Source organism: Pongo pygmaeus, chromosome 6, assembly GCF_028885625.2.
Source record: "Pongo pygmaeus isolate AG05252 chromosome 6, NHGRI_mPonPyg2-v2.0_pri, whole genome shotgun sequence".
Classification (NCBI taxonomy): Eukaryota; Metazoa; Chordata; class Mammalia; order Primates; family Hominidae; genus Pongo; species Pongo pygmaeus.
The window spans coordinates 85,435,910-85,450,132 of NC_072379.2; the positions used below are offsets into that span (position 1 = coordinate 85,435,910).

The window sequence follows — 14,223 nt, forward strand, 5'->3', positions numbered from 1 at the left end:
GCTCAAATAGTTATATGTGGCTCAACTGCTATGTAAGTTTATTGACTGACTGCTGCCATTTTGAATTCTGAAAGGGTTGATTAAATTTATAATGCTGCCGTAAGAATATAAGGGTATTGGCTTCATTAGCATCACCAGCATTGGGTGTTGGAAATGATTATAGATTTTTAAATGCTACAACAAATGTAGATAACAGAGAACTATCTATAGAACTCTTTTTGGACGTGTGAATTGTAATAATAGTTTATTTTCATGTGAATCCAGAAAAATGTATATGAAAACCTTTTTTCCTCTCATTTCTTATATGAATAGAATCAAGCTATAGAAGTGGTCTGGAGTCACCAGCCTGCATTCTTGAGCTGGGTGGAAGGCAGGCATTTTAGTGATCAAGGTGAAAATGTGGCTGAAATTAACAGACAAGTTGGTCAAAAACTTGGACTCTCAAATGGGGGACAGGTAAGCACATGTGATGGCAATAACTTTCTTCTAATATAGCAATAGAAATAAAATTAAAAGTTTAGATTTTTTGTTAAAGGAGGTGAGATGACACCTAATTTGTATGCTATTACATAACTAGTCTAGGATATTGAAGCTGACTATACCCTGTTTTTAGGTCATTATCTCGTAGTTTACCATACTCCCTACTTGCTTCTTATTCTGCTTTTTAACTCATTTTCCACATTCCCTAATTTTGGTTTCATGAAATTATTTTTCCTTCTGAATTGCTAGGTTCTACTTACTATTATTAAACTTTATTTCTGACATATTTTATAACCTTCCATGGTCTCACTTGATTAAAAAATAAAAAATTCAGCGGGGTGCGGTGGCTCACACCTATAATCCCAGCACTTTGGGAGGCCGAGGTGGGCGGATAATTTGAGGTCAGGAGTTGGAGACCAGCCTGGCCAACGTGGTGAAACCCCCCATCTCTACTAAAAATTCAAAAATTACCTGGGCATGGTGGCAGGTGCCTGTAATCCCAGCTACTCGGGAGTCTGGGGCAGGAAAATTGCTTGAACCTGGGAGGTGGAGGTTGCAGTGAGCTGAGATAGCACTGCTGCACTTCAGCTGGGTGACAAGAGTGAAACAATGTCTTGAAAAAAATAAAAAATAAAAAATTCTACAAGACAGGGTTATTATTTTTCCATTTTTGTCTTCCCTTATAAGTTTAATATGCTTAGATTATAAACCTGAAAGCTTGAATACCCATGGCTATTTTTTGTTTTCTTATGTTTATCAAGTTATTCCTTTAAACATTTTCTAAACTGTAGGAATAATGTGAGGCTGGGCTCAATGGCTTATGCCTGTAATCCTAGTGCTTTGGGAGGCCAAGGTGGGAGGACCACTTGAGGCCACGAGTTCAAGATTAGCCTGGCTAGGCAACATAGCAAGACCCTATCTCTACACAAAAATTAAAAAATTAGCTGGGCATGGTAGTGAATGCTTGTAGTCCCAGCTACTCAGCAGACTGAGGTAGGAGGAATGCTTGAGCCCAGGAATTTGAGTGACCTATGATTATGCACTCCAGCCCGGGCAACAGCAAGACCCTATCTCTTAAAAGAAGAAGATGTAGTAATAATACATATTCATTATAACTATTTTACCATTGAAAGTAAAAAATGAGTTTTTACCTTTCCCCAGTCCCATCCTCAGAATGAATGTCAACTGTTTTGGGGGATCTCAGTAGACCTTTAGGATTGGAAGAATGAGATCATTCATATTTTCTGCAATTATTACCCCACAAAATATTTCAGATACCTTTCCATGTATTACAAACAATGTGCATTTAACATGTCTCTCTCTTTCTCTCTCTCTCTCTCTGTGTCTTTATGATCCTCTGTTGCAGCCCTGCCACTAAGACACTACCTCCTGAAGAATCACTGATAGGAACAGAAAGTGGACTGGCTAGCCCAGGAGTCCTTAGCTTCTTAGAGGGCAGGAGCTGCTTTGTGCTTTCTCAGAATCAGATATATATGTGGACTGAAACATTTAAAAACAGAATAGCCAAGGGTGCTATACATTTAAAACTTATATAGATGGGGCTACATTGCTCTCTGTTACTAATTTCCCATGACAATACACGAGAGTGCCATGTCTTTTTAACTTGTTTTCAGCACAGACTAATCTTGTTCATGCATGTTTTTTGATGAGAATAGGCTACTCATGAGAAATCTATAAACCTAACACTAGTCCCTTGCATACTCTAAATTGTTGCTGGAATCTTAAAATTTTAGCACCAGATGGACCTTAGAAATCATTAACTTTGGTGCTTTGTTCTACAATACAAGGAGATGGAATATTTTACCCAGGATTGCTTAGCAGCTTACAGTTCTGCCCTCCGAGTACCCGGCACTTCCCTGTGGGCAACGTCAACTTCCTGATTTTCAAGTCTTAATTAGTACTCTGAAGAATCCTACTTGTTTTTAACTCCCATTTGCTTTGAAGTGACTTTACCTGATTTTTTTAGATCCCTTATTGCAGCAGTGCCACTAAGAAACTGAGTCTCTAGCTTCTTGGTGGGCAGGAGCTGCTTTGTGCTTGCTCAGAATCATCCTTTTCAGTAAGGGAGATATTGAAGAGAAATCTACTGAGGAGTCTGGGGGTGAGGCACTCAGGGAAATTCTGCTCCAGTCCACAAAAGCAGAGAGGAAGGGTTGGTTACCTAGAGTATTTAACATGCAGAGGCTTTGGATTTTACTCCTTTAATCCTTGGAAATGCCTATAGAAGGGGAAAGGAAGTAAGATGGTGACTCCAGCTTATAGACATACTAGTGTTCCATATATTTAAACTATAATAAGAGGGTATTATTTGTTTTACTTAACTTTCAGCTGTGAAGGATTGTACTTCTCAATATTTGTCTCCAGTGTCTATTTCAGTGTATTTTTCACTTTTCTTGAAGCAGCATGTCTGTTGCAAAACTTCTAGAAATAATGAGAATATTTATATATTAGATCAAGCCATAACTTGATGATATAGTCATTTCTTCTTATATTTTTTACTTACATTTTTACATTTTAATGATTACTTTCATTTTTGAAAAATGTGTCGTGCTGAGATGTATTTTTCTTCATTCTGTAATTAGTTATGAAACAGTTTTTCCTAAAATGCTGAGTATATCAAGTCTTGGCTAAGAATAAGTGCTTAATAAATATTTGTCACATGAAAGACTACACATATAGCCAGGCACAGTGGCTTGCACCTGTTTTCCCAGCTACTCAGGAGGCTGAGGCAGGAGGACTGCTTGAGCCCAGGGTTTCCAGGCTGCAGTGAGCTATGATTGTACCACTGCACTCCAGAATGGGTGACAGAGGCAGGCCCCATCTCTCAAAACAGAAAAGAAAGATTACATAGACTACATATACACCCCCATCCAAAACACACACACACATCTACTTACCTAAAATGGTAAGAAGATAACTTCTTATTTTCTAATATATGACACAGAAAAGTTTTTTTAAAGTAGTTTTAAATTTTTAATTTTTTCTAGGTATTTCTCAGGCCATGTTCCCATGTGGTATCTTGTCAACAAGTTGAGGTGGAACCCCTCTCAGCAGATGATTGGGAGATACTGGTAAAGAAAACCAAATAAGAACTATCTCATTTAAGGTTAAATTACTTCACAATATCAATGTCTTTAGATTTCTCTAAGCTTTATTATATATTCTGAGTTGGTTTTGAATTATAAGAATGAATTGGGGGCAGGCACAGTAGCTCATGCCTATAATCCCAGCACTTTGGGAAGCCAAGGCAGGTGGATTGCTTGAGTCCAGGAGTTCAAGACCAGGCTGGGCAACTGGTTCCAGGAGTTCAAGACCAGGCTGGTTTTAGTAGAGAAACCCCGTCTCTACTAAAAATACAAAAATTAGCCAGGCATGGTAGTGTGTGCCTTTAGTCCCAGCCACTTCGGAGGCTGAGGCAGGAGGATTGCTTGAGCCCATAAAGTCAAGGCTGCAGTGAGTCAAGATCTTGCCATTATACTCCAGTCTGGACAATAGAGTGAGACCTTGTCTCAAATAAAAAAAGAATGAATTGATAGAGATCTAATGTACAACCTGACAACTATAGGTAATAAAATTGTATTGGGGATTCATGTTAGATGAGTAGATTTTAACTACTCTTACCACAAAAACAAAAAAGTGGGTAACTGTGAGATGATGTGTATGTTAATTTACTTCACTATAGTAACCATTATACTATCTATATGTAGCTCATAACATCATGTTGTATATATTAAATATGCACATTAAAATTTGTTTTTTAAAAAAATGAATTGAGGTTTTTTTTAACTAGACATGGAGTGGACAAAATGTAAAGTGAATTGATCTTTTCGTCTGTTGGTTCTAGGAGCTGCATGCTGTTTCCCTTGAACAGCATCTTCTAGATCAAATTCGAATAGTTTTTCCAAAAGCCATTTTTCCTGTTTGGGTTGATCAACAAACGTACTTATTTATCCAAATTGGTAGGTGCTATTGTAATATTTGCTGTCATATTCTACACTATAGCATTGAGTCCAAAGTAGAAATGAGTGTGCACTAATGAGCTTTATTTTCTACACAGTTGCACTAATACCAGCGGCCTCTTATGGAAGGCTGGAAACTGACACCAAACTCCTTATTCAGCCAAAGATACGCCGAGCCAAAGAGAATACATTTTCAAAAGCTGATGCTGAATATAAAAAACTTCATAGTTATGGAAGAGACCAGAAAGGAATGATGAAAGAACTTCAAACCAAGCAACCTCAGTCAAATACTGTGGGAATCACTGAATCTAATGAAAACGAGTCAGAGATTCCAGTTGACTCATCATCAGTAGCAAGTTTATGGACTATGATAGGAAGCATTTTTTCCTTTCGATCTGAGAAGAAACAAGAGACATCCTGGGGTTTAACTGAAATCAATGCGTTCAAAAATATGCAGTCAAAGGTTGTTCCTCTAGACAACATTTTCAGAGTATGCAAATCTCAACCTCCTAGTATATATAACGCGTCAGCAACCTCTGTTTTTCATAAACACTGTGCCGTTCATGTATTTCCATGGGACCAGGAATATTTTGATGTAGAGCCCAGCTTTACTGTGACATATGGAAAGCTAGTTAAGCTACTTTCTCCAAAGCAACAGCAAATTAAAACAAAACAAAATGTCTTATCACCTGAAAAAGAGAAGCAGATGTCAGAGCCACTAGATCAAAAAAAAATTAGGTCAGATCATAGTGAAGAAGATGAGAAGGCCTGTGTGCTACAAGTAGTCTGGAATGGACTTGAAGAATTGAACAATGCCATCAAATACACCAAAAATGTAGAAGTTCTCCATCTTGGGAAAGTCTGGGTTAGTATAAATTTTATAACTTGGGAGAAATTTTGTGTGGCTTAAACATCCCCAAATTATGAATTAGAATAGTATTTCATATATAAATTGAAAATCAATTAAAAAGAAACGCAGTGCCTAAAGGCACTTGGGGGGCACATTTATGCTTTGCAGTAAAGTCCTTGTTTGGATAAAGATTGTGTATTTTCTGGCCAAGTAAGCTTGAATAGGTACAAGCTTAGATAGGTTCAGGCCCAGAGAGGTCAAAATTACTTACCTGAGATTGCATAGCTAGTGTTACAACTAGGATTCAAACCCAGGCAGATTGACTTGGGGGTTCATCAGCATGGAGTGCCCTACAAAGCCTCCCATCTTTAATGCTTGCAGATTTGTTCCCCAGTTACTGAAAGCAACTTGTTAATATTAGGGAAAAGGGCCAGTGTAGGGAGAGATCCATGGCATGAGGTAACCTTCCTGCTGCATGTGGTGGCACCTGGATTGGAATGCATCCAGGAGCTGCTTACCCTGCTGGTGTCTGCTCTTTAATTTGTGTATAACGGAGAGGAAGTAGACAGGGCAACTAGTGCTCCAGCCCCTCATCCTGGCCACAAATATTAATGCTACCTTTATATGACATAAGTCACCAGTCCATTTATTAGAACCTAAATTTGAACCACTGTAAAGTAAGACTTCATAGTGATAAAGAGAGGAACTTGTTAGGAAAGGGAATAAAATAGAAAGAGAAGGTTGTCTCCTTTTGTAGATTTTTTTTTCTCCGACAGTTTTACCTGTGACCTTTATACAAATAACTGACAAAGCATTAATCTCTTTGGCCTACATCATTTTCTTTTCTTTTTTTTTCCCCCTGAGATGGAGTTTCACTCTTCTTGCCCAAGCTGGAGTGCAATGGTGTGATCTGGCTCACTGCAACCTCCGCCTCCCAGGTTCAAGCAGTTCTCCTGCCTCAGCCTCCCGAGTAGCTGGGACTACAGGCATGCACCACCACGCCTGGCTGATTTTTTCTATTTTTAGTAGAAACAGGGTTTCACCATGTTAGCCAGGCTGGTCTGGAACTCCTGACCTCAGGTGATCTGCCTGCCTCGGCCTCCCAAAGTGCTGGGATTACAGGCATGAGCCACTGCTCCTGGCTGGCCTACATCATTTTCTAAAACTCCAGACCAGACCATTCTTTTTTTTTTTTTGAGTCAGAGGCTTGCTTTGTTGTCAAGGCTGGAATGCAGTGGCACCACCTCCACTCACTGCAACCTCCACATCCCAGATTCAAGTGATTCTCCTGCCTCAGCCTCCAGAGTAGCTGGGACTACAAGTGTGCACCACCACTCCTGGCTAATTTTTGTATTTTTAGTAGGGACAAGGTTTCACCATGTTGGCCAGGCTGGTCTTGAACTCCTGGTCTCAAGTGATCTGCCTGCCTCAGTCTCCCAAAGTGCTGGGATTACAGGCGTGAGCCACTGTGCCTGGCCTCAGATCATTATTTTCTGTTAGCTTTAAACTGTCCGTTTAGGATATCCCACCGCATCCTCAAATTCAAAATGTCTAACACTGAGCTTATGATTTAGCTGGTTCTGTCATTACATGGGAATATCCTTTTATTTCCTTTAAATTATATGGTGAGAACAGGGAGAAGTGCTGATGGTAAAGTCCTGTGATTAAGATAGCAGTAAGGACTCTGCCCTTCCCACTCCACTGAAGGTTGAAGAGCCATGGACAATGAAAAGTCACAGTAGGTGAAATCAGATATTAAAATGGACTTGGCTTGAGAGATCAAAACTGATCACTTGGTGATACAACTAACAAATTCATGTTAACTTGAACCTTTATTACCCTGTGAAGCGTGGTGATTTAAAAAAAAAAAACAGGAAACTTGATTGTTAAATTCTCTTTAAGTCAGAATATGTACCTTAGAGTTTTTATTTATGCTTTTGTCTACCATTAATATGTCTGCACCTGCTCTTTAGAAGTTAATAGAGAGTGAAGTTGTCTTTATGTCTTTCAGTGCTTGCTTATATTTGGGAAGTTGAGAAAAATTTTTAACATCGTTATTGAGATATGTATATATATATATATATATATTTTTTTTTTTTTTTTTTTTTTTTTTTTTTCTTGAGATGGAGTCTTGCTCTGTTGCCCAGGCTGGAGTGTGGTGGCGATCGCCACTCACTGCAAGCTCCGCCTCCCAGGTTCAAGCGATTCTCCTGCCCCAGCCTCCTGAGTAGCTCGGATACAGGCTCCCACCACCACGCCTGGCTAATTTTTGTAGTTTTAGTAGAGACGAGGTTTCACCATATTGGCCATGCTGTTCTCAAACTCCTGACCTCGTGATCCGCCCACTTCGGCCTCCCAAAGTGCTGGGATTATAGGCGTGAGCCACCGCGCCCAGCTGAGATAAAATTTAAAGTGTACAATTCATTCATTTTTAGTATATTTATACTAGTTGTACAACCATCACCACAATCTAAGTTTAGAACATTTTCATTAGTGGGTGGGAGAAATTTTACTCTGCTTTTTAGATTAAGTTTTTGTCTGGATCTAATCATTTAATCAGACAATCAGGCAGATTGTCTGTGATTAGTTTTGGCCATTCCAGCTTCTTCATTGGTAACTTTCACAAACAAAGGCTGCTCGAAGATTAGAATCAACATTTAATTTGAATGTAAATATACCATAGTTTAAAAGATGGGTTTGGTGAGTACAGTCAAATACATACATTTAAAGCTCTAATTCTGAAGATTATGTAAAGAAAAGGAAAGAAATTGTAGGGAGAAGATTGAAATGTTCATGGTATAACAATATCTGAACATCCATCTGGTTACACCGTTGGTATTTGAATGTTTGTGTCCTCCTCAAATTCATATGTTGAAATCCCAACTCCCAAGGTGATGGTATTAGGAGGTGTGGTCTTTGGGAAGTGATTAGGTCATGAAGGTGAAGGCTTCATGAATGGGATTCGTGCTCTTATAAAAGAGAACTGTGAGAAATAAGTTTCTGTCATTTGTTAGCCACCCAGTTTAGGATATTTTGATATAGCAGCCTGCATGGACTGAGACAACTATGAGTTATTATGATAGCTTCTGTTATTTCACCTAAATTCATAGAAGCTGATATATCAATATTTATGCTATGAAATATTTCTTAACCAAACTTTGAATATATTTATATTTTTGTTTATTTTTAAATTTCAGATTCCAGATGACCTGAGGAAGAGATTAAATATACAAATGCATGCCGTAGTCAGGATAACTCCAGTGGAAGTTACCCCTAAAATTCCAAGATCTCTAAAGTTACAACCTAGAGAGAATTTAGTGAGTTCAAATATATATGTTACATCAAAATTCTTTTACATGTTTTGTAAGATTTCTAGTTGCTTTAGCTAAGTAATAAGAATATTGTATTCCTTTTTGATACAAGTCTTTTTTTATTGTGTTAAACTGTATATAACATAAAATATGCCATGTTAGCCATTTTTAAGTGTATAATTCAGAGGCATTAATTACATTCATAATATTGTACAACCATCACCACTATCTATATCCAGAACTTTTCCATCACCCCGAAGAGAAACTTGGTACCCATTAAACAATAATTCCCCGTCCACTCCTTTCCCCAGTCCCTGGTAATCTCTAATGTATATTGTGTCTCTACGAATTTACTTATTCTAGATATTTCATATATAAGTAGAAGTATGCATTTGTCTTATGTATCTGACTTACTTCATTTAACATAATGTTTTCAAGGCTCATCTGTGTTGTATGTATCAGAATGTTATTCCTTTTCATGGCTGAATACTATTCCATTGACTGCATATACCACATTTGTTTATCCATTCATCTGTTGATGGACACTTGGGTTGTTTCCACATTTTTGGCTGCTGTGAATAATGCTACAGTGAACATTGGTGTACAAGTATCTGTTTGAGTTCCTCTTTTCAGCTTCTTTGGGATATACCTAGGAATTATGTTTAACTTTTTGAGAAGCTGAGAAATCTTTAATAAATAACACAAATACGTATATTTGCCAATGCAAATATGAATATTTTTGGCTTTTAAGAGATTGATAATTTTGCCACGTGGTTGTAATTTTAAAAAATTGTCCCATGTTGTTTCAGTATTAATATTGTAGCCTAAAAGAGTGCTAGACTGTTTTACTTTTTACTCAGTTAATTCTTTGAATACTGGTAGAGTCAGGAAATGAGATATTGAACTTAAAGATCTTTGCAGGTGGGGTCCAGTGGCTCACACCTGTAATCCTAGCACTTTGGGAAGCTGAGGTGGGAGGATTGCTTGAGAACAGCCTGGGCAACATAGCAAGACCCCATCTCTACAAAAAAAATGTAAAAAAAAATTAAGCCAGGTGTGGTAGCTGATGCCTGTTATCTCAACAATTTGGGAGGCTGAGATGGGTGGATCACTTGAGGTCAGGAGTTGGAGACCAGCCTGGCCAAAAGGGTGAAACCCCATCTCTACTAAAAATACAAAAAGTAGCTGGGCGTGGTGCTAATCCTGTAATCTCAGCTACTCAGGAGGCTGACGCAGGAGAACCACTTGAACTGTGGAGGTGGAAGTTGCAGTGAGCCAAGATCTCACCACTGCACTCCAGCCTGGGTGACAGAGTGAGACTCTATCCCAAAAAAAGTAAAAATAAAAATTAGACACATGTGGTGGCGCATGCCCGTAGTCCTAGCTACTCAGGAGGCTGACTGAGGTGGGAGGATCTCTTGAGCCCAGGAGTTCAACACTGCAGTGAGCTATGATTGTGCCACTGCACTCCAGCCTAGGCAATATCTCAAAAAAAATTTTTTTTAAATAGATTATTAGGCCAGACATGGCGGCTTATGCCAGTAATCCCAGCACTTTGAAAGGCCAAGGCAGGCGGATCACCTGAGGCCAGGAGTTTGAGACCAGCCCGGCCAACATGGTGAAACCCCATGTCTATGTCTACTAAAAATACAAAAATTAGCTAGCAATGTCTGTAATCCCAGCTACTTGGGAGCCTGAGGCAAGAGAATCGCTTGAACCCGGGAGGCAGAGGTTGCAGTGAGTGGAGACTGCGCCACTGCACTCCAGCCTGGGCGATACAGCGAGATTCTGTCTCAAAGAAAAAGGAATTTGTTTTCCTGTCTTTATCATAGAGGGAGGAAAGGGAGAATGGGGTTGGAATGGTTATTGAGTGAGCCAAATATGGTAGGTGTATCACTGGGCATAGAGAAAAGGAGCATTTAAAACTTTTCCACCTAACAGATGTTTCTTCAGGCTACACTGCACTCATTGTGCTAACTGTAATGTCAAATCCCAAACCTGTGCCTTTAGAATATGAACATCCTTCATTGGATTTGTTTGGTAAGGCTTATACTTTATTAGGAAGATAAGATGTTAAAATAAGGGTGTTAAGTTCAGATATGAGGATAATTCATTACTATCCCTTTTTCTGGCAGCATAAAGACGTAAGTGAAGAAGACATAAAAACTGTATTTTATTCATGGCTACAGCAGACTACTACCACTATGCTTCCTTTGGTAATATCAGAGGAAGAATTTATTAAGCTGGAAACTAAAGATGGTGAGTACATTTGTTATTTTGACTTTTTTTTCTATTTAAATAGTTGTACATTTTTAATTGTTCTTGCAACCTGTCATATATGTGAACAGTATGTGAATAGTGAAATATAATTATGATAATTAAACAGTAGGTTTTATGTATTGAAAAATATCTTTGGCCGGGTGCAGTGGCTCACGCCTGTAATCCCAGCACTTTGGGAGCCTGAGGCAGGCAGATTACTTGAGGCCAGGAGTTCGAGAGCAGCCTGCCAACATGGCGCAACCCTATCTATACAAAAAAATACAAAAATTAGCTGGACGTAGTGGTGTATGCCTATAGTCCCAGCTACTTGAGAGGCTGAGGCAGAAGGATCACTTGAGCCCAGGAGGTCTGTGTTCCTGCCACTGCACTCCAGCCTGGCCAACAGAGCGAGACCCTGTTGGGAAAAAAAAAAAAAAAGGCCTTTAACTTAAATAAATTTGACATTTAAAATCTTAAATTATTTCATCTCTGTTTCAATACTAACTCTGCATTTATTACTTTCTTTTTAATAGGGCTGAAGGAATTTTCTCTGAGTATAATTCATTCTTGGGAAAAAGAAAAAGATAAAAATATTTTTCTGTTGAGTCCCAGTTTGCTGCAGAAGACTACAATACAAGTAAAAGCATATTAGTGAATATTTAATAAAATACTATTTGTTATATATGATTGATAATAAAGTATGAAGTTTCTTGTAACACCTTGCATTGTGAAATGTATTAAAAACCTGGTAAGAGTAAGGAATAACTTGATTTAAAATATTTTATTCTGTAATCTCTTTAAATTATCTGTACAAATTATTGACTTACCCTAAATTTAAAAATGAATGCCTTAGCACAATTAAGTTCCAAGAATAGAGTTGATCGTGTTAACTGGTAAATGGATCATGATTTAAAATTCTTCTAGGATTGAAACAAATGAAAACGTAGTTTTAAGGGTTTGATTTTTTAAATTCCTATTTTTACATGCAATTTTACTGCACAACCCATCTTATTTTGACAGTTCTTAAATTCGCAACTCTTCAGAAATATTATCAGATCACTTTTCTTTGCTTATATAATTTTTTTTTTTTTTTTTAAAGACAGTGTCTCACTTTGTCGCCCAGGCTGGAGTGCAGTGGCACGATCATGGCTCACTGCAGCCTCGACCTCCCAGGCTCGGGTGATTCTCCCACCTCAGCCTCCCAAGTAGCTGGGACCACAGGCGAATGCCATAATGCCTGGCTAATTTTTGTATGTTTTGTAGAGAAAGGATTTCACCATGTTGCCCAGAATTGTCTTGAACTCCTGGGTTCAAGGAATTGTTCTGCCTTGCCCACCCAAAGTGGTGGGATTACAAGTGTGAGCCACTGCGCCCAGTTCTTCTAGAAGTATTTTAAGAGTGGTCTTTTTTTTTTTTGAGACGGAGTCTCACTCTGTCACCCAGGCTGGAGTGCAGTGGCACAATCTCGGCTCACTGCAACCTCCACCTCCCAGGTTCAAGTGATTCTCCTGCCTCAGCTTCCCTAGTAGCTAGGATTACAGGCGCATGCCACCACGCCCTGCTATTTTTTTTATTTTTAGTAGAGACGAGGTTTCACCATGTTGGCCAGGCTGGTCTTGAACTCCTGACCTCAAGTGATCTGCCCTCCTCAGCCTCCCAAAGTGCTGGGATTATAAGTATAAGCCACCACGCCCAGTCAAGAGTGGTCTTTTTACAATATTATTTTTTGATTAGGGCATTCATTCTTGTCATTATAAAATTGAAGATACTCTAGTCATTTAGAATTTCAGTGTTTTGGAACTAGACATTTTTTATTTTTGAAATATTATTGAATACCATTTGGAGAAGATACAAATGTAAGAATTGTGAAAAGGATAATTGTGACACAAATCAAAATTATAAATAAAAATATATCTGTAAAATGTATTAAGGCAGTAACATTCTTTCTGCTTGTTGACCATAAATATTTATGTTCCCTGGATGGGTACATTGTTATTGTCAAGGCTGTTTAAATAATGATCTTGCATGCATAATTTATCTATTCTCTCTGGTATAACAGAATCAGCAATTTAGTTTTCTGGGACCCGAGAAAAACGTGCAAAAGACATACTTTGAAATGTAAAACTGATTTTTCCTTGCAACTGTAGGTCCTTCTAGATCCTATGGTAAAAGAAGAAAACAGTGAGGAAATTGACTTTATTCTTCCTTTTTTAAAGCTGAGCTCTTTGGGGTAAGAAGTTATGGCCAAACTAGCATGTTTAGAGACATGTTTTAACATTATATCTGGCAGAGTTTTCAATGTAAATATTAAAGTAGATGTTAATGTCAATCAGTGATCTTACTAATGCATTAGTAGATATTTTTTCAAGGATTGTCTCTATCTTCACGCCTAGCTTATAATTTGCCTTGTCGTCTTTTTTTTTTTCTTTATTTTTATGTTTTTATCCATCCCTGGTGGTAGGGGATAACCTTGTCTTCTTTGATAACAAGAAGTCTGAAGCTTATTAGAAATTTTACTTTGAGAATTGATTGATGAGAAGAAAGCAACTAGATACCACCTGGATCATATATGCTTGAATAAAACAATAATTCTTAGAACAAATAAAAACATTTTAAAAGTTAAAGCCAAAAACATTAGTTGAATGTTTAAAAATATTTCAAATTAAGTTATTCCTTCACTGTCTTGTATTACTGTAATAATTTGGATTATTTGTGTTTTTCTCAACTTTTAAAACAAATATTTTTAAAATTCCTCTTTTGATTAAGTAGGGCTAGATAAAATATAAAACATGTTTTTTTAAACTCCTCTTAATTTCCATATTTCTTATATAATGTGAGAATCTCTTATAAACATTACCTCTTAGAAGTCTTCACAGAAGCTTTGGTAGATGTAGTAGTAGTGATTTGATTTCCTAGAATGGTATAATCTGTAAATGTTTTAGTAAAAGGATTAAACCATAAAGTCAAAATGTTTATAGCACAGTGTTTATTAATATAAAATGAAATCTCTTTTTTTTTTTTTTTTTGAGATGGACTCTCACTTTGTCACCCAGGCTGGAGTGCAGTGTTGCAATCTCAGCTCATTGCAACCTCCGCCTTCCGGGTTCAAGCAATCCTTGCACAACAGCCTCCTATGTAGCTGGGATTACAAGCATGTGCCACCACACCTGCCTAATTTTTTGTATTTTTAGTAGAGATGGGGTTTCACCATGTTGGCCAGGCTGGTCTCAAGTGATCTGCCTGCCTCAGCCTCCCAAAGTGCTGGGATTATAGGCGTGAACCACTGCGCCCAGCATAAAGTAAAATCTCTTCAGACTCTCATGTGATCATATAAAGTGGCAGG

At 38.0% G+C, this 14,223-nt stretch overlaps 1 protein-coding gene across 5 annotated transcripts in view; it reads left to right on the forward strand.

Annotated features, from left to right (window-relative positions):
* PEX1 (peroxisomal biogenesis factor 1) overlaps positions 1–14,223 on the forward strand; it is a 41,362-nt gene that overhangs the window by 5,989 nt on the left and 21,150 nt on the right. For 4 of the 5 annotated variants that reach the window (XM_054493856.2, XM_054493857.2, XM_054493861.2 and 1 more), the window contains exons 2-9: positions 313–456; positions 3,489–3,572; positions 4,346–4,460; positions 4,559–5,325; positions 8,508–8,627; positions 10,757–10,880; positions 11,414–11,517; positions 13,028–13,110. In XM_054493856.2, the coding sequence (XP_054349831.1) occupies positions 313–456; positions 3,489–3,572; positions 4,346–4,460; positions 4,559–5,325; positions 8,508–8,627; positions 10,757–10,880; positions 11,414–11,517; positions 13,028–13,110 (1,541 nt within the window). Of the gene's footprint in view, positions 1–312; positions 457–3,486; positions 3,608–4,345; positions 4,461–4,558; positions 5,326–8,507; positions 8,628–10,756; positions 10,881–11,413; positions 11,518–13,027; positions 13,111–14,223 lie in introns of those variants that run through there. The other variant, XM_054493858.2, reaches the window with a different exon arrangement.